General features: G+C 39.1%; 1 protein-coding gene across 1 annotated transcript in view; it reads left to right on the forward strand.

The window, feature by feature from the left end:
- Positions 1–18,333, forward strand: part of TMEM123 (transmembrane protein 123) — a 54,127-nt gene that overhangs the window by 33,030 nt on the left and 2,764 nt on the right. The window contains exons 4-5 of the mRNA XM_049889677.1: positions 13,893–14,153; positions 15,300–15,447. Coding sequence (XP_049745634.1) covers positions 13,893–14,153; positions 15,300–15,447 — 409 coding nt within the window. The remainder of the gene's footprint in view (positions 1–13,892; positions 14,154–15,299; positions 15,448–18,333) is intronic.

An 18,333-nucleotide genomic window follows, 5' to 3' on the forward strand; every position in this document is an offset into this window, starting at 1 on the left:
TGGAGTAATTTTGAGGATGTTTATATTACTATTTTTCTACCTAAAATCTGTTTATTCCCAAGCTTTTCATCCATATCCAGCAATATGTTAAGTAAAGGCGAACACCGGGGCAATGATATAGTCACTCCCCCATCCCAACCAAAGCTTTCTGACTTCGTAGCACTACTTTCTGTGACTGGCAGCCTAACATAGTCATCAAGAGCAGACACTCTTGAACCAAACTACCTAAGTTCAAATCCTGGTTCCTATAAGCTTGTGACCCTGGACAAGCTCCTTATCCTCTCCGTACCTCAGTTTCATATGTAAAACGGGCATTAATAACACCCGCCTCATAAAGTTATTGTAAAAATTGCTAATACTGTATTTATAAAATATTTAGGAGAGTGCTTGGCTTAGAGTGAGCCCTATTTAAGTATTTACTAAGTAAATATTGTGAGTTGGACAGCTTAGTATCCACTATTAAGTAATTTTAATTCACTGTATAAAGATCCTGGAAACTTTAATAATTTTAGTACTGAACACACACAGGACTGGGCTTGAAGTTGTGAGTTCATTCCAAATCATATCTATCCCCAAGCAATAAAAGGCATTTACTCTCCTTTCCGTTAAATGAGTTATGCCAGCTAATAAGGACAGTGAAGAAAATAAAGCATTAACAAAAATGATGTAGCCTGATCTTGCTTTTCATCTTCAGCAAGAGTCTGGTCAGGGTCCCAAAAGCAATGAGATGCAAACTCAAACAGGGTAATTGAGGAGAGTTAAAGGAAGGGTCTGTTTATAGAGGTGTCAGCAAGGTAAAGCGAGGCCATCTAGCAACAGAGGGGAGTTGTTACTGTCCCTAAGCCGGAGGGACAAGAGGAGCCAGAAACCAGATAGAAGAGGTGTACCTGTTTCTATCTGAAGTAGTCTCTGGGTGGCAAACAGTTAATGCTCTCAGCTGCTAATTGAAAAGTTGGAGATTTAAGTCCACCCAGAGGCACCTGGGAAGAAAGGCCTTGGCGATCTACTTTCAAAAAATCAGCCATTAAAAACCTTACGGAGCACAGTTCTCTACAACATGGAATCTATTCGATAGCAACTGGCTTGTTTTTGGTCTTTCTTTGTAATTACAAGTCCCCTCAGTCTCTCACCCTTATCTTTGGAATCTACAAGTACCTCAAGGGGGAAAGTGGGAGAAGATTTTGACTCCTCCAGGATTTCCTCATGTTATTTCCCTACTGCCTTAAGAGATTTTTTTTTTTTTCGTTTTAACTTTAAATTCATCTTCTCTGGTTGTCTCAGTGTCATAGTGGCTGAGTGCTATGGCCCCTAACCAAAAGGTCAACAGTTCAAATCCACCAGGTGTTCCTTAGAAACTCTGTGGAACAGACAGTTCTCTGTCCTGCAGGGTTGCTGTGAGTCGGAATCAACTCAACAGCAGTGGGGGTTTTTGGTTGTCTCAGCAAGTAGGTTGGTTTGTGTCAAATTTGCCCATTACCAAAGCAGATATCCTCATGAGTTCAATTAGACATTTTTCCATTTAAACTGAAGCTTTATCTATCATTTAGCTACGTTTCCATAGAGAAACAAGGGTTTTTCAATCACAGCAGAGTACATTCTCACGTGGCAGCTAAGCTTTCAGTGGCTTTATTCATAACCTGTCTCAGGCACGTTACCCAAATTTAAATGATTTCCAAGCCTGCCTTCAAAAAATGGAAAACTGCTGTATCTTACAGATTTTAGGTATCATTTGGGAATAGTTGAATCCATGACTGTTAAATGCACAAATTGCCAAGGGTCATCTTTATACATAATGTTATTGAATGTCTAATCTGCAAATTATAATACCATTAATGAGTTCAACATGAACTAAGTAGTGCAAAACGTGGTGACTTATATCTTTAATATGGATCATTGCACTTGTTTTGAGTGTTAAGATTTTTTCTAAAACAGGGTGAACTTAGTGGTTTTGAAATATATTACTGTACTTAGATACAAATGACATGCAAGTAATTAAATTATGATAAGTATGATAAATAACTTGAAGTTAAGTACAAAGCATAGGGAAGTCGGGAACAACCTCAAAGAAAAGGTTCTTTCTAGATTGGGCTTTGAACATGTGTAGAATTTAACAGGTTAAGTATAGGTGGGAAGCGTGCTAGGCAGAGGAAGTAACATAAAGCAACAGAATCTTGGAAACGGACTGCTTGCTAAGGGAAGGGAGGCAGATAGGTTCATGCAGCTGGAGCAGAGGAAAGCAGCAGATTAGGTAGCAAAGGAAGATTGGGGCCTTGTCTGTCATGGTGAGAGTTTAGAAACCCCTTGGGTGTCTCCTCTAGTTCTTTGAGCAGCTAGGGGCACATGCTAGAAATGATCGAGTTCTTCCAGAAGTGTGCTTGGCACTTTGGGAGAATACAAAGGAAATACAAGATGTAGTTCTCGCAATTAATCGTCTGCTAACCCCATTGAACCACTACCCACCTCTCAGTTCGTCACGCTGCGGTGGCTTGCAAGTTGCTGTGATACTGTAAGCTGTGCTACCCATGTTTCTAATACCAACAGGGTCACCCATGGTAGACAGGTTTCAGTGGAGCTTCCCAGGCTAACACAGAGTAGGAAAAAAGGCCTAGATATCTACTTCCAAAAATTGTTGTTGTTAGGTGCTGTTAAGTCAGTTCCGAATCATAGCGACCCTATGTACAACACAACAAAATACTACCCAGTCCTGTGCCGTCCTCACAATCGTTGTTATGCTTGAGCCCATCATTGCAGCCACCGTGTCACTCCATCTCATTGAGAGTCTTCCTATTTTTGCACTGACCTACTTTACCACGCATGATGTCCTTCTCCAGGGACTGGTCCCTCTGATAACGTGTCCAAAGTATGTGAGACGAAGTCTCTATCCTCACTTCTAAAAAGCATTCTGGCTGTACTTCTTCCAAGAGAGATTTGTTCATTCTTCTGGCAGCCCGTGGTACATTCAGTATTCTTCACAAACAATATAATTCAAAGGCATCAATTCTTCTTCAGTCTTCCTTATTCACTGTCCAGGTTTCACATGCATATGAGGCAATTGAAAATACCATGGCTTGGGTCAGGCACATCTTAGTCTTCAAAGTGACATCTTTGCTTTCTAACAATTTAAAGAGGTCCTTTGCAGCAGATTTGCCCAATGCAATGCATCATTTGATTTCTTGACTGCTGCTTCCATGGGTATTGATTGTGGATCCAAGTAAAACGAAATCCTTGAGAACTTCAATCTTTTCTCTGTTCATCATGATGTTGCTTATTGGTGCAGGATTTTTGTTCTCTTTATGTTGAGGTGTAATCTATACTAAAGGCTGTGGTCTTTGATCTTCATTAGTGAGTGCTTCAACTCCTCTTTGCTTTCCACAAGCAAGGTTGTGTCATCTGCGTATTGCAGGTTGTTAGTGAGTCCTGCTCCAATCCTGATGCCACGTTCTTCTTCATGTAGTCCAGCTTCTTGGATTATTTCTTCAGCACACAGATTGAATAAGTATGGTGAAAGGATATAAACCTTATGCACACCTTTCCTAATTTTAACCCACTCAGGATTCCTGACTGCCCCTTGGTCTGTGTAAAGGTTCCTCATGAGCACAATTAAGTGTTCTGGAATTCCCATTCTTTACAATGTTATCCATAATTTATTATGATCCACACAGTCATAATTGCATAGTCAATAAAACACAGGTAAACATCTTTCTGGTAGCCTCTGACATCTGATCCATCTGACATCAGCAGTGATTTCATGTTCTCTGCTGAATCCAGCTTGAATTTCTGGCAGTTCCCTGTTGATGAATTGTGGCAACCGCTTTTGAATTATCTTCAGCAAAATTTTACTGACTTGTCAATATAGCGGAAGTCAGCACACCTGGACTAAATCAAAAGCTAAGAAGTTTCCTGGATACAAGCAAACACTTCAAAGGACAGAGTAACAGGGCTAGGGGTCTGGGAACCATGGTTTCAGGGAACATCTGGGTCAACTGGCATAACAAAGTCTATTAAGAAAATGTTCTGCATCCCACTTCGGTGAGTGGCATCTGGGGTCCTAAAGGCTAGCAAGCAGCTGTGTAAGATGCATCAATTTGTCTCAACCCAACTGGTGGAAAGGAGAATGAAGAATACCAAAGACACAAGGAAAATAAGAGCCCAGGAGACAGAAGGGGCCCCATAAACCAGAGACTTCATCAGCCTGAGATTGGAAGAACTAGATGGTGCCCAGCTACTACCAATGACTCCCCTGACAGGGAACACAACAGAGAATCCCTGATGGAGCAGGAGAAAAGTGGAATGCAGAACTCAAATTTTAGTAAAAAGACCAGACTTAATGGTCTGACTGAGACTGGAGGGACCCCAAAGGACATGGTCCCTGGACTCTCTGTTAGCCCAAAACTGAAGCCATTCCCGAAGCCAAGTCTTTGGACAAAGAGTAGGCTGGACTATAAGACATAAAATGATACTGGTGAGGAGTGTGCTTCTTAGCTCAATTAGACACATGAGACTATGTGGGCAGCTCCTGTCTGGAGGGGAAATGAGAACGCAGAGGGATACAGGAGCTGGTTGAATGGATATGGGAAATACAGGGTGGATAGGAGGAGTGTGCTGTCACATAATAGGGAGAGCAACTAGGGTCACATAACAACGTGTATATAAGTTTTTGTATGAGAAACTGACTTGAGTTATAAACTTTCACTTAAAGCACGGTAAAAAAAGAGAAAAAAATTCACTGGTGTGTGATACTGTTCTATAATTTCCACATTCGGTTGGATCACATTTCTTTGGAATGGGCACAAATACGGATCTCTTCCGGTCGGTTGGCCAGGTAGCGTTGCATCCGTTTGTTGAAACGTTTCATTTGGTATTCTGTCAATCCCTGGAGGCTTGTTTTTCACCAGCGCCTTCAGTCCAGCTTGGACTTCTTCCTTCAGTACCATCGGTTCTTGTTTACATGCTTCCTCTTAAATGGTTGAACATAGACCACTTCTTTTTGGTACAGTGACTCTATGCATTCCTTCTATCTTTTGATGCTTCTTGCATCATTCAGTATTTTGCTCAGAGGATCCTTCAGTATTGCAACTTGAGGCTTGGATGTTTTCTCCAGTTCTTTCAGCTTGAGAAGTGCTGAGCATGTTCTTCCCTTTTGGTTTTCTAACTCCAGGTCTTTGCACATTTCGTTATAATACTTTGTCTTCTCGAGCTGTCCTCTGAAGAATTCTGTTCAGCTCTTTTACTTCATCATTTGTTCCATTTGTTTTAGCTGCTCTGTGTTAGAGAGCAAGTTTCAGTCTCTTCTGACATTGATTTTGGTCTTTTCTTTCTTTCCTGTCTTTTTAATGACCTCTTGGCTGTCTTCATGTATGATGCCCTTAATGTCATCTCACAATTCGTCAGTTCTTTGGTTATTAATGTTCTATGTGTTGTATTTGTTCTTGAGATAGTCTCTAAATTCAGGTGGGAAACACTCAAGGTCATACTTTGTTTCTCATGGACTTGTTTTAATTTTCTTCAGCTTCAACTTTAACTTGCATATGAGCAATTGATGGTCTGTTCCACAGTTGGCCCCTAGCCTTGTTTCGACTGATAATATTGAGCTTTTCCATTGCTTCTTTCCACAGATGTAGTTGATTTGATTCGTGTGAATTCCATCTGGCAAGACCCATGTGTATAGTTGCTGTTAATGTTGTTGAAAAAAGGTATTTGCAATGAAGTCATTGGTCTTGCAAAATTCTATCATGCAACCTCCAACGTCGTTTCTATCACCAAGGCCATATTTTCCAAATACCAATCCTTCTTCGTGTCCCGCTTTCTCATTCTAATCACCAGTAATTACCAATGTACCTTGATTGCATGTTTAATCAATTTCAGACTGCAGAAGTTGGTAAAAATCTTCAATTTCTTCCCTTTGGTATTAGTGGTTGGTGTGTAAATTTGAGTTATATTCACATTAACTGGTCTTCCTTGTAGATGTATAGATATTATCCTATCACTGACAGCATTGTACTTCAGGATAGATCTCGAAATGTTCTTTTTGGTGATGAATGCAATGCTAACCCTCTTCAAGTTGTCAATCTTCATGCAGTCCATTGCAGTTTTGACAACTTCTAATTTTTCTAGATTCGTACTTCATACATTCCACATTCTGATTATTTATGGATGTTTGCAGTTGTTTCTTCTTATTTTGAGTCATATCACATCAGCACATGAAGGTCCCAAAAGCTTGACTCCATCCACGTCATTAAGGTTGACTCAACTTTGAGGAGGCCGCTGTTCCCCAGTTGTCTTTTGAGTGCCTTCCAACCTGAGGGGCTCATCTTCCAACACTATATCAGACAATATTCCATTGCTATTCATAAGGTTTTCACTGGCCATTTTTTCAGAAGTAGACCGCAAGGTCCTTCTTCTAAGCCTGTCTTAGTCTGGAAGCTCTACTGAAACCTATCCACCATGGGGAACCCTGCTGGTATTTGAAATACCAGTGGCCTAGATTTCAGCATCACAGCTATTCCTAAGCCACCACAGTACAACAAACTGACAGATGAATGGTGGACTTCCAGAAATTAGCCAATGAAAACCCTATGGACGACAATATTGTTTGAGACTTTGACTTGCTTACTTTGGATGTGTCATCAGGAAGAACTGATCACTGGAGAAGGACATCGTGTTGGGTAAAGTGGAGGATCAGCAAAGGCAATTGAAACACTCAATGGGATAGACTGACACAATGGCCACGACAGTGGACTGAAACACATCAACCATCATGAAGATGGTGCAAGATATGTTGCACATGGAGACCATGAGTCAGAACCAACTCAACAGCTGCTAACAACGGCAATTCCACTGAAAAAATAATTCATATTAATATTTAATTAATAATAATAAATACAATTAAGAGTTCAGAAAAATGAGAAATGGGTGTTCAGTAAAAAGGAAAGCTGTCTGGGAAGGTGCAAATTTAACTGGCCCCAACATGCCATATTGTTTCTTTGTCTTCCTTACTAGATCACAAACTCCTTACAAATAAGGATTGCATTTTTTCTGTGCCTGCAGAGCCTCCTCGCATAGTTCTTGGTACAGAGTGGGTACTAGACAAATGTTTGAAGGGCTGTGAGGAAGGAGTGAGCTTGGCTGGCTGCTGGACAGTGAGAAGCCAGCCTGGCTGGAGCGTGTTGGGGAGGAGTAACAGAGAGGGGGATTCTGTTCTACAGAGAGCTGGGACTCCCAGAATGAGGAGCTTGAAGGTTTAGAGCAGGAACAGAGGGAAAGTATCAGTCTTGCCTGATGTCCTTGTGATTGTGATTCATGCTTTTTTTGTAATTAACTCAGGTTACTAATTGTGGGTTAAGATAATTTTTCTTTCTAGTGCAGAAGCAGAACAAAGCCTGGACATTGTTGACGCAGCCTCAGCCAAATCATGCTGGTACCTTATCTCTTGGCGATCTGAGTACTCTGAAAAGCCATGCAGTTTTTCAGAGCCTTTCTGCTCAGCTTCTTTCCATGCAGCTTTGGCAACGAGCAGGATCACCCTGCAGACTGATTTTCCGTTAACAGACCTGGACTCCTTCATATAGTTGTTAGTGTTCAGTGTCCCTAAAGCAGGTAATTGCTTTGAATGAAAATGCCTCTTTTCATTCTTACCTGAGTAAACAGACATCCTGTTTATATTAATAAAAGATTTAAGCATTTAAACAAAGTGGATGGTGGTATAACTAAACTGTCAAAGTAAAATTTACTGCAGATATACTATTGTTTAAGACGTCTGATGGTTATTTTTCTTCATATATATACAGTTGTTTTTCTCTTTTGAAAATTTAATTTCTGAATTTAGAAATTCATAAAATATATTTGATTGTCAAAAAGTGGACAGTTCTTTATGATTATGATACTTTAAAAAACAGGTTTCTCATGGATTTATAATTTTTTAAAATCTCGGTATTTCAATTCTTTAGGATTTTAATTCTCAGATACTTGAATTCAAATTTTTTAGAATAAGCCTGTGTCTCTACAATGAGGAAAGGCGTCTTAGTTTTCTAAAAAAAATGAATGTTTCTGGGACTGCACTGATGATTAAGGTAAGGTGAAATATTCTATAGGAAAGAGGTTTTCAAGGTCTTTAATGTTGAAAAACGTTCTAGAACCCTACACAAGTTTACTCTAGGTGCAAGCCCACACTTGGAATCACAGACCACTCAAAATAACTCTGTGCCACCAGAAATTTATTGTCATTATTTTACATATCTCTGTATTTTTGACAGCTATAGTAGGGACTGTAAAGCTATCCCATTTAAAAATAACTATGAGATTCGGAAAAAAAAAAAAAGGGGGGGTGTGTATTTCAACTCTGGTTTAGGTGTATATTTGACACCCTGATGGAAAAACCATGTTATTTTTAACTTTTAAAATATTTAGGTTAAAAGAGTAAAAAATGGCACCTGGGTATTTTTAGACTCAAGGTTATATGAATAACCTCCTTAACTCCTTTTCAGGAGTAAGGAAAATATGCCAACAGAGCAGAATTATACAAAGATAGTTGAAATAAATCCAGATGAGTGGATGAGTACTTATACTTGGTACTAGATGAAAATAGGCTGCTTCATAGTGTCCTTGGCCTTGTTGCAATAAGAAGTTTGCCGGCTGGCATTAATAAAGACCTGGCACATCACTTTTTTTTCTTTTTAAAAAATATTTGCATCAATGGATTGAAAATACTCCCAGTAACATCCTTCTGGGATCCCCAATACCATCTTCAAGGACTTGAAGGAGTCCTTGGGTGGCGCAGATAGTTAAGCAGTCAACTACCAGCCAAAAATGCTGGTAGCTCAAACCCACCCAGAGGCACCTCAGAAAACAGGTCTCGTCATCTGCTTCCGAAAGATCACAGCTGTGAAAACCCTGAAGCAGCTCTACTCTGCACACATGGGGTCGCCATGCTTTGGAATTGACATGACAACAACTAAGAAGAACGACATCCTCAACATCCTCTTAAATATGAAGTTATCCAGGTAGTGGTGGTGATGATCATGAGAAATAGGAGATCTAACAGTGCCTGTTCCTCAGCCTCAGATAGGGAACTTCCTGGTGCAGCTCTGTAGGTGCGGTTACACTTAATGAAACTAATGATAGGAAAGAGCCGTCATTGAGCACTTCCTCCGTAGCTGGCACTGTACTAAGCACTCCACATAAATTACCTCAGTTAATTCCCACAAACTTCTATGAGGTACGTACTGTTAATGTCCGTGTTTTATGGATGAAGAAGGGTAGTGAATCTCAGAGAGGTTGAGTAACTTGTCAAAGGTTCCTGTCTTAGTTTCCTAGTGCTGCTGTAATAGAAATACCACAGTGGTGGCTTTAAAGAACAGAAATTTATTCTCTCACAGCTCTGGAGGGTAAATGTCCAAATCAGGGCCTTGGCCTTGAAAATTCCTTCCTTCTAGGTTGTCCTGGGCGTTGTGTGGATCCTTGGCTTATATACAGTCCCTACATGGTGTCTATCTGTGTTCCCACCTCGTGTTGTGTGTCGTCTGTCTTTCTATTCTGCTCTTTTTATAACTCAGAAGCAATTAGGTTTAGAACTGACCCTACACTGGTGTGACCTCAACTGATTGATTCATTACATTGAATCAATTGATTCATTACATTACATTACAACTGATTGAATCATATTGCGTTACTTTACATTACATTGCATTATGGAAAATAATCTGCTCTACTCAAGGCCAGTTTATTTAATCTCATGATCAAATCATAACAGCGTATTACCAGGATTTCAGTATATATTTGGTGGGACACACGCACACACACACACACACACACGCAATTCAGTCCATAACAGTCTCCCAGCAAGTAAGTAGACAACTTGTCCAGAGCTTGAGCTCTTCCCCACTGTGCATGCTACCTCCTGTATGGAAAGTATTACCAGCACTTGGCAAAGAGAAGAGCTCAGTAAGTGGAAGCTCTAATTCTACCATAGAAAAATTGGGCTAGAGGAATAGTTCTCTTACCACAGAACAGGAATGGTGAGCTCATTGGACTGCTTTGAGTATTTTACGGCTATGCCAAAACATCACTCATACACCTGTGCTTATTCCTTATCTGGTTCCTCTTATTGTGGGCTGAACACTGCAACCTCTGGGAGGAAAGGTGCACGGATGCTGTTATTACAGTCCTTCACGTCCCTTTCTGATAATTATTAGCTGAAACCAGGAATCAAGACCAAGAGATTCTTATGTCTCCGATAGACATCTATAGATGCCCCCAAGTTCTATTTAAACAGTACTGGAGAGTGGTTTGGCGTAGTGGTTAAGTGCTACGGCTGCTAACCAAAGGGTCGGCAGTTCAAATCCACCAGGCGCTCCTTGGAAACTCTGAGGGGCAGTTCTGCTCTGTCCTATAGGGTCGCTATGAGTCGGAATCGACTTGACGGCACTGGGTGGTGGGGGAGGGGTTTGACAGTATTGACTGACTTAACTCACCTCACAGTGATGAATTTCAAAGGTCTGTAAAAGGAACCAGCTCAGCGCACAAGCACTGGTGCCAGTTACGCAGAGAAACATTTTGCTATCAATGAAAAAAACTTGAACCTGAGCATGGACAACGGTCTGTCACATACACCCTTTGCCTGGTGGCTTCACCCTCCCATCTGTTCTAGCTGAGGTGTTTTAGATAGCATATCCAGTTTATTGAATGAGTTGCATTTAGTAGGGTACAGTTCCTGTCCAGAATAATGCCAAGATAATAAAACTACAGTGATTCAAAGTTGGAACTTCTTCCCTCCACAGCTCGGCTTGGAAGCCTGCAGTGGGAAAGTTGATAATTGTTGGCTTCTGTCCTCGCTCCACCTCTCCCTCCTCTCACTATGGCCTTACAGGATCAGGCCTAGAGGAATTTAAGGGGAAAAAAGCCAGTGGGCGACGGCTGGGATGTTTTCTTCTGGTGTAGGGGCCTTGCGGATGACAGGCGTGTGGTTCTCTTTGGCAGATTTCTGGGAGACCCTCTTTTCCTGTTAGGGCTTTCCCCAGCAACCCTCTTGATGCAGCAGAGCTTCTCCTCCAGCTGACCCTCACCACATTTCTTTGGCCGCTAGCTTCTGGTGCACCGCCCCCCCCTCGCTGGTTATCCTCATCCTTCCAGGCAGTACTCTCTTGGGAGGCTGTGTTTAAGGCACCCAGAGCTGCTCTTCCATAGGGTCTAAGTGGTTTATGGGAAATGAGCACCTTTGTGGTCAGTGGAGATAGTCTACTCCTAGTGGAGCCTTTTAAACTCTGCAGATGAGCAGAGACAACTCTGCCCCAGCATCTCACCTTTAGAATTACTTTTTCAGGCTGAGTCAAATTCTCATCTGTCCCTTTAAGTCCAGGAGATACTTGTCCAGCTCTTCAGGTGGTTCCTTCAAAGCCTTTCTAGCTTGGTTTGAGGTGAGGGGTATAGTGTTCTCCTGTTTTTCCCCCATGGGCAGAGGCAGGAGTGGACACCCAGGCCACTGTCACTTTCTATCCCAACAACATACCCTCTTTAGGCCTTTTCGGTTTTAGCTTATCAGAGGCTGGAGGAGACTGGCTCAAACAGGCGGAGTCAAATAGGGCTTCCCTATGCAAGACCTGCATGGATGGGCTGTTCTGACATCTCTGTAAAAGTCTCCTATGCAGGTGCTAACTGTGCCACCCCCAGAGGTGCTAATCAGTATCTGAACAGTTAAGGGAGAAGGAAGAAGGCCAGGCTTCAGCGGTGGGACAGTACCATTTGCAGAGGGGAAGAAATAACTACTTACTTATTTTACAGAACAGGAGGGTTGGGTCACCAGACGTGTGTTCCCACCTTGAAGAGAGCATCCTGCATTGCAGTTTGTACATGTAGCCATCATGAAACAAGTTTAATACAAAACTTCTTTGGCCTGTTTTATCAATCTGTAGACATTTTCAGCTACTTAGTTGTTTATTTTGCACATTTAGATTTTCTTAGTTAGAAAACTAACCTATAGCAGTTCCCAGTTTTTACCTATGTGACTTTGGACAGTATCTCTGAGGAATTTTTTTTGACGGCAGGGAGAGGGGGAGTAGACTGAGTGTGTGTGTTGAATCCAAAGGCAGCATTTTGTTCACTGTTTTTCTCTGCAAAGATCATTGTTCTAAAGATACGATATAAATGCTGGTTCTTTGCTGTATTTAATTTCATTACAATAGAATTCATTCACCAGTTTAAATAAAGAGGTGATTATTTCAATGCTAAAGTGTGTTGTATCTGCATAGAGCATTCAGAATTGAATAATAAAAGATGAGTTCAAGTTCATAGCATTTGTATCATCTGCTTAGATCATTTTAATTTACAATTAGTACAAAAGTATTCATTCCTTTGTGTGTGTGTGTGTGTGTGTGTTTTAAATCTAGATAGTACTCAGTTCAAAGCAACAACGTAATAGAGACCCAGAGTTGAGAGGTGGAATAAGAATTTGAATAGTAAAAGCTGATATGCAGATAAGCAGTGCTATTAAAACCAGCCTATACATTTAAATTGGGGGGGGGGGGGAATTCAAGTCCTTCAAGAATAAGTCCAAAATAATTGTGGGAGATAAAAACATTTAAATTGGGGGGGGGGAATTCAAGTCCTTCAAGAATAAGTCCAAAATAATTGTGGGAGATAGGATGATATAATTCATGAAATAATCAGTTTTGGGGCATGATAGTAGGGATGGTGCAGGGATCACGGAGGCATTGATGCTGCTTTCCCTGGGGGAAGGAGAAGTTAAGCCAGTGGTTCACTCTCTCTACCTCAGTATTTGAACTAAAGAGAAAGATGGGTGCATATGGGCAACCTGTAAATAAACTGAGAAGTAGGAGATGAATACAGAAAATAAATTACATCATATGAAAAGGGCAAAGAAATAAGTCTTTCATTGCCTAGACAGTAGGTACAAAATTGCATATAATAATAATTGGAGTACCTTTAGTTGTAAATGTCGGTTAAATTGTGATGTTACAAAGATGATACAGTATGAAATAATATTACTAAGCAGAAAGGTTTGCTTTTCATCATATAGCATATTTTATTCAAAGAAAAGTATTCCCAAATGGGAAGCAAAAGAAATAGATTTTTTTTTAATTTTAGGAGTATTGGCATGACAAGTATTCCTTTTGGCATACAGTATAATGTTATTTCATATCAAAAAAGAAAAACTCAATTTTAGGTATGAGCTAAGGAGTTGTTTATTTAAAATCATCACTAATGATTCTTCTATACAAAATTGGCTTTTGGATTTTTAAAGCCTTCAGAAGTAGTTTTAGAAATATCTTTACAACTATGACAAATGATTATTGCCAGTATGAAATTTCCAACTAGTTATATTACACTATGGTATTTCACTTCATATGCATTGGGTGAGGTTGGCTTTACCCTTACAAAGAATGTTTCACTGATGTTCACATCCCAGCGATAGGGTTAGAAACGTGCAGCTATTGATTGTCTTCAACAGTCTTTGGCAGAGCAGCTTTAACTTAAAAAACTTTTTTTTTTTTTTTTAAAATACATTAGTGTTTCATCGATTCAGCAAATATTTGTTGAAGGCCTCTTACTTGATAGGAAGTATGTTAAGATGTTCAAACCCAGAGATGATAAAGACACTATCCCTACACTGAAGGAACTCAGTCTTTGGGATTTTAGGTTTTTCATATCTTCACAAAAATTCCTAACTTTATATAAATCTAGGCTGGTTCCTGTTGAGTATTTTAGGAGCTGAGATATTTTATTGCAGTATAGTGCAAAGTGTTAATGGAATAAATATTTTTCGTGCTGCCGGATTTGTTACACTCTCTTTATGTATAATCATGAAAGTCACAGTGAAGTGAAACCTTAATCTCCTGAATCAGCAGCTCCAATTCTGATGTTTCTTGACATTCTTGCAGCGTATAACCCACAGGTGCTTTCCAGCCCCAAAAATGAATCTTCCAACAGCTCTGTGCAACTATCAACAACTCCAGTTTCCTCAGTCTCAAGCACCTTGAAACCCACAGTAACATCTAAGGCGTCAGCAAATACAACTTCCACCTTCGTAAAGCCTACCTGCAACACAACAAGTATTTCACAAAGCACGTCTCAGATGTCAACATCCACAATGACCACCACCCTCAATAGTTCGGCGACATCTGTTTCTTCATCAGTAACAAGTATGTATTGAAATTGACCAATATTTCCTCTGTTGAAAATAATTGTTAAACGCCACCTTTAGTTCGCCATTCCTTTCTGCAAAAATAAGTATACAGATTTAGACGGTGATTTTCTATAAAATACATTAGATGTGGAGATCAGAGAGAGTCAGTTGACCTAGTATTCTTCTCCCTTTAAGAAAACGAGCTTCTAAATTTGTAAAATAATGACCCATCTTTGAATAAGTAATATATTCTAACACGGAATTTTATTTTACATAGTGTGAAATTTTGTCATACATTTAACTCTTTCTACCTCATTCTAGAAAGGAATTGGGTGGGCTCCATGTGAACTTTGATTATAGCTCATTTGGGCCATAAATATATTTTAAAATGGTATTAGATATAATCATGTAAATTGTATTAGTATATAGGGCATAGTATTAGAAAGCACTTTCTTTAATTTGTTTAAAATATAATTCCTGTAAAACCATGAATTCAAAAACATTTTTAAGAAGATTCCCTTTGAAGTTACCCGAAGTTGAAGTTCTGTTTAAAAGCTAGTGATTATATTTACCAGGACAAGTAGCAGACTTTATGATTTCCTTTATATGTTTTTATATATTTCTACTCTATATAGTTAATTTTCTTTATTGCTACAACTTATGTATTAAAATCAACTTTCCCAGCTGTGCCAGGGTCTCTTGAAGCAATAAAACCAAAGTAGTTAAAATTCCCAATAATTTATTCCAAAAGGAGAAATTTCAGTTAGAACTACTAACTTACATTGGATCTAGTCAGGATTATAGATGTGTTACCCAGACCTCATTTCTTTAGGCACCAACTCTTTCTAGATTATGGGAAAAAAAATTCGCCAAATTTTGCTGCTTCTGGGGTTTTAGTAGCCTGTCCAAGCCCAGCACTATCAAACACTTAAATGAACTTAAGATCTTGTGGTTTCAGTTAAGGACACACATGGATAGAGCAGAGAAAACCAGAACTGGGCAATCACTAGACACAAAGCAGGCTAGAAGAAAACTTGCCACGCCTGGATATCCTCTCACCCCCAATTCAGTGCTCCTGTACAAAAATTCAGGAAGTTTAGTTTATTACAATGTTTTTAAAAAACAAAACTAAAGCTTCTGTATTTTTTTTTTTTAATCACAGCAACTATTAATTTTAAAGAAAACAGAGGATCAAAATTTGATATCGGCAGCTTCGTTGGCGGTATTGTATTAACACTGGGAGTTTTATCTATTCTTTACATTGGATGCAAAACATATTATTCCAGAAGGGGCATTCGGTATAGAACCATGTAAGTTTTGATTGGCTGAGATGTTTGTTGTTGATAATTTGGTATTTCTTTAATTTGAATACCATGACTGAATATCAAAGGCAGCGTTCATCTCAGGGATAAGTAATTTGTAGATCTATGAGTCACATCCCCATTACCTCTCTAAGCCCACAGTAAATAGTTTTTGTACAAGCTTATGATTATAATTATTTGCAAATGAAAATGTATGTACCTATAAAAGTGTTTGTATTTTACTAGTGTCGTGCTTTTTATTCCAGAGACCCAAGTTCATCTAACCCCTTCATTTGCTTATACCTCTAATTATAAGAAATACCGACTCAGGTCTCATCAGGTTGTTGACGTAGATGTCCTGTGGCTGCTGGTAGCACTAGATTCCTCAGTAAAAATATGGTCTTGATTTCCATGATAAAGACTTCAGAAACTGAAATTCTTCAGATAGCCTCACTTTCTCTGTTAATTTACTATATTAAATGAGTTGCTATTATAAATAATATATTATCTGTAATAAAACTACCTTTTCAGATGAGCTTTATCAGCAGGCCCCAATCAACAACCATATTCACCCTAAATGTAGCTCTGTCAGATTGATGGATTTTGAAGGTATCACCTCCCAGCTTCTGTTGCTGTGACAAAGTCCTTTTTGTCTTTTGAGCCTTGTATATACAGAGCCAATTCATTCTTTTGATCATTTTAGGTATTCTCCTTGGGAACTAAGAAAACTTATTAATGTCTGTCTTAGGAACTGTACACAATATTGTTCTAAGTATTGATTGGTCATGGTTTGTTTTTTGCTAATCTAAAATATTCTCCATAAATAAATACCATAGGATAAATAACCATTTTCTAAAATTTGCTCTGTGGGTTAACAGTTGTCATAGGTGTTCTACACACAGAATTTCCACATCAAAACCATTTGGGAAATGCTGGATGGAGCAAAGCAAAACACTTCACTACTAGACTTCTCTAAGCCTTTACCAGGCTGCTGTGCCTTACGAATTTCCAGGAGAGGAATATACTGTAAAACTTTGCTCAAATTTTTTATTCAAGTCTTTGTTGAAAGAATAGCTCCCCCACCTGCCTCATTTTTTTTTTTTTTCAGGGTACATCTCTTGGTAGTAGTATTGTGTGAGACACATTTGAGAAATATTAGACTATTTAAGGGTCGTCAGTTCGAATCCACCAGGCGCTCCTTAGAAACTCTACGGGGCAGTTCTACTCTGTTCTGTGGGGTCGCTATGAGTCGGAATCGACGCAGCGGCACTGGGTTTGGTTTTGGTTTTTTTGATCCATGAAAAAGGACATGGCAAAGTTATATTGCTAATATTTAAACAAAAATGATCATTTAAGATTAAAATATCGTTCTTAAAAGTTACCTTGCATTTATTCACTGTACCAAACTAACTTTAAAAGAATATCAAGGTGGTATTTTGCCAGATTAAAGGCATATTCAGAAACATTCTTTCTTTTCTTTTCTAGATCAAATCACAAAAGAACAAAAATACTTAAAGGAAATTGTGATCCCATAGTGTTAACTTAGAAATACCTTAAAATTTGAAATATTTTTTAAAACCACTACGTATTTCTAGAAGTATTTATCATCTATTTTCTTGGTAAACTTTACTTAAACAGAAGACACATTTTGATTATAGTAAATTAAATACCATTTTTTATAAGGTCAATATTTGTTGATATGGTTAAGGCTGTTAAATAGTGAAGCAATTAAAATGTGCTGTTTTCATTTTAAACCTGCCTTAACAAAAAAATATGTAATTTTAGCTTTTGTAGACTAATTTTTCTTACATGTGCATGACCAGATAAGCTGCATGCATGCACAGTGAAGAAAGACAGAGCCCAGAATCCCCACAGTAAGGGAACTCTGCTGGTAGAAGCAGAATGGTTCTAATAGGAGTCTTATTTTCATATAGGAGTCAGTGGATGATGAAAATACCATATTTAAACGAGCCTATATGTACCTTTTTGTCTTTTTCCACATTTTAACATCTCTGAAATTATAACGTACAATCAATGGGATGAGAAAGCATTATTATAGTTTAATTGGCTGTTAAACAACCCAAATGGTAAATTTGTCTGTTTGACAACCTTAACTACTGTTTTTCTTAGTGCTACATTAGAAAAAAGTAGTGCATTTTAAAGTCAGTAGGTTCCTTTGAAGCCATAAAAAAAGGCAATAGCCTAAGGATAGGCTTAATGTTGGTCCCATTGAAGGATCTGAGACCTCTATATATCTGGGAATAATGAACATTGCTGGTTTTCACTTACTGGATAATCAACCCGTTGCCATCGGGTCAATGCCGACTCATAGTGACCCTACAGAACAGAGTAGAATTGCCCCATGGGGTTTCCAAGGAGCAGCTGATGGATTTGAACTCTTGTGTCCAGAGCTCAGTATTCTGCATAGGGCTACTGTGATGATTCCATGAGATATGGCTGTAAAGTCTTCAGTGTTAACACCTGGCACAGTAAATGCTGAAGCAGTAGTGGGTTTGTTTGTTTTGTTTTTTAAAAGGAGTTATAGTAACTGGGGAAAAGTCACACAGCCACTAAGAGGCAGAGCAGAGGTTGTCTGTCTGACAACCTTAACTATGTTTGAGTCCTTAACCACTACAGTCTACCAGATACTTTCACATAAGAAACTTTACGCAGGAAAATGACAATTCATTTTTTTTTTTAATAATTTTTATTGTGCTTTAAGTGAAAGTTTACAAATAAAGTCAGTCTCTCACACAAAAACCCATATACGCCTTGCTTTTTTTTTTTTTTTACTCTCCCCCTAATGAGACAGCCCGCTCCCTCCCTCCCTCCACTCTCTCTTTTCGTGTCCATTTCACCAGCTTCTAACCCCCTCCACCCTCTCATCTCCCTTCC

The sequence above is a fragment of the Elephas maximus genome, chromosome 7, assembly GCF_024166365.1.
Source record: "Elephas maximus indicus isolate mEleMax1 chromosome 7, mEleMax1 primary haplotype, whole genome shotgun sequence".
Classification (NCBI taxonomy): Eukaryota; Metazoa; Chordata; class Mammalia; order Proboscidea; family Elephantidae; genus Elephas; species Elephas maximus.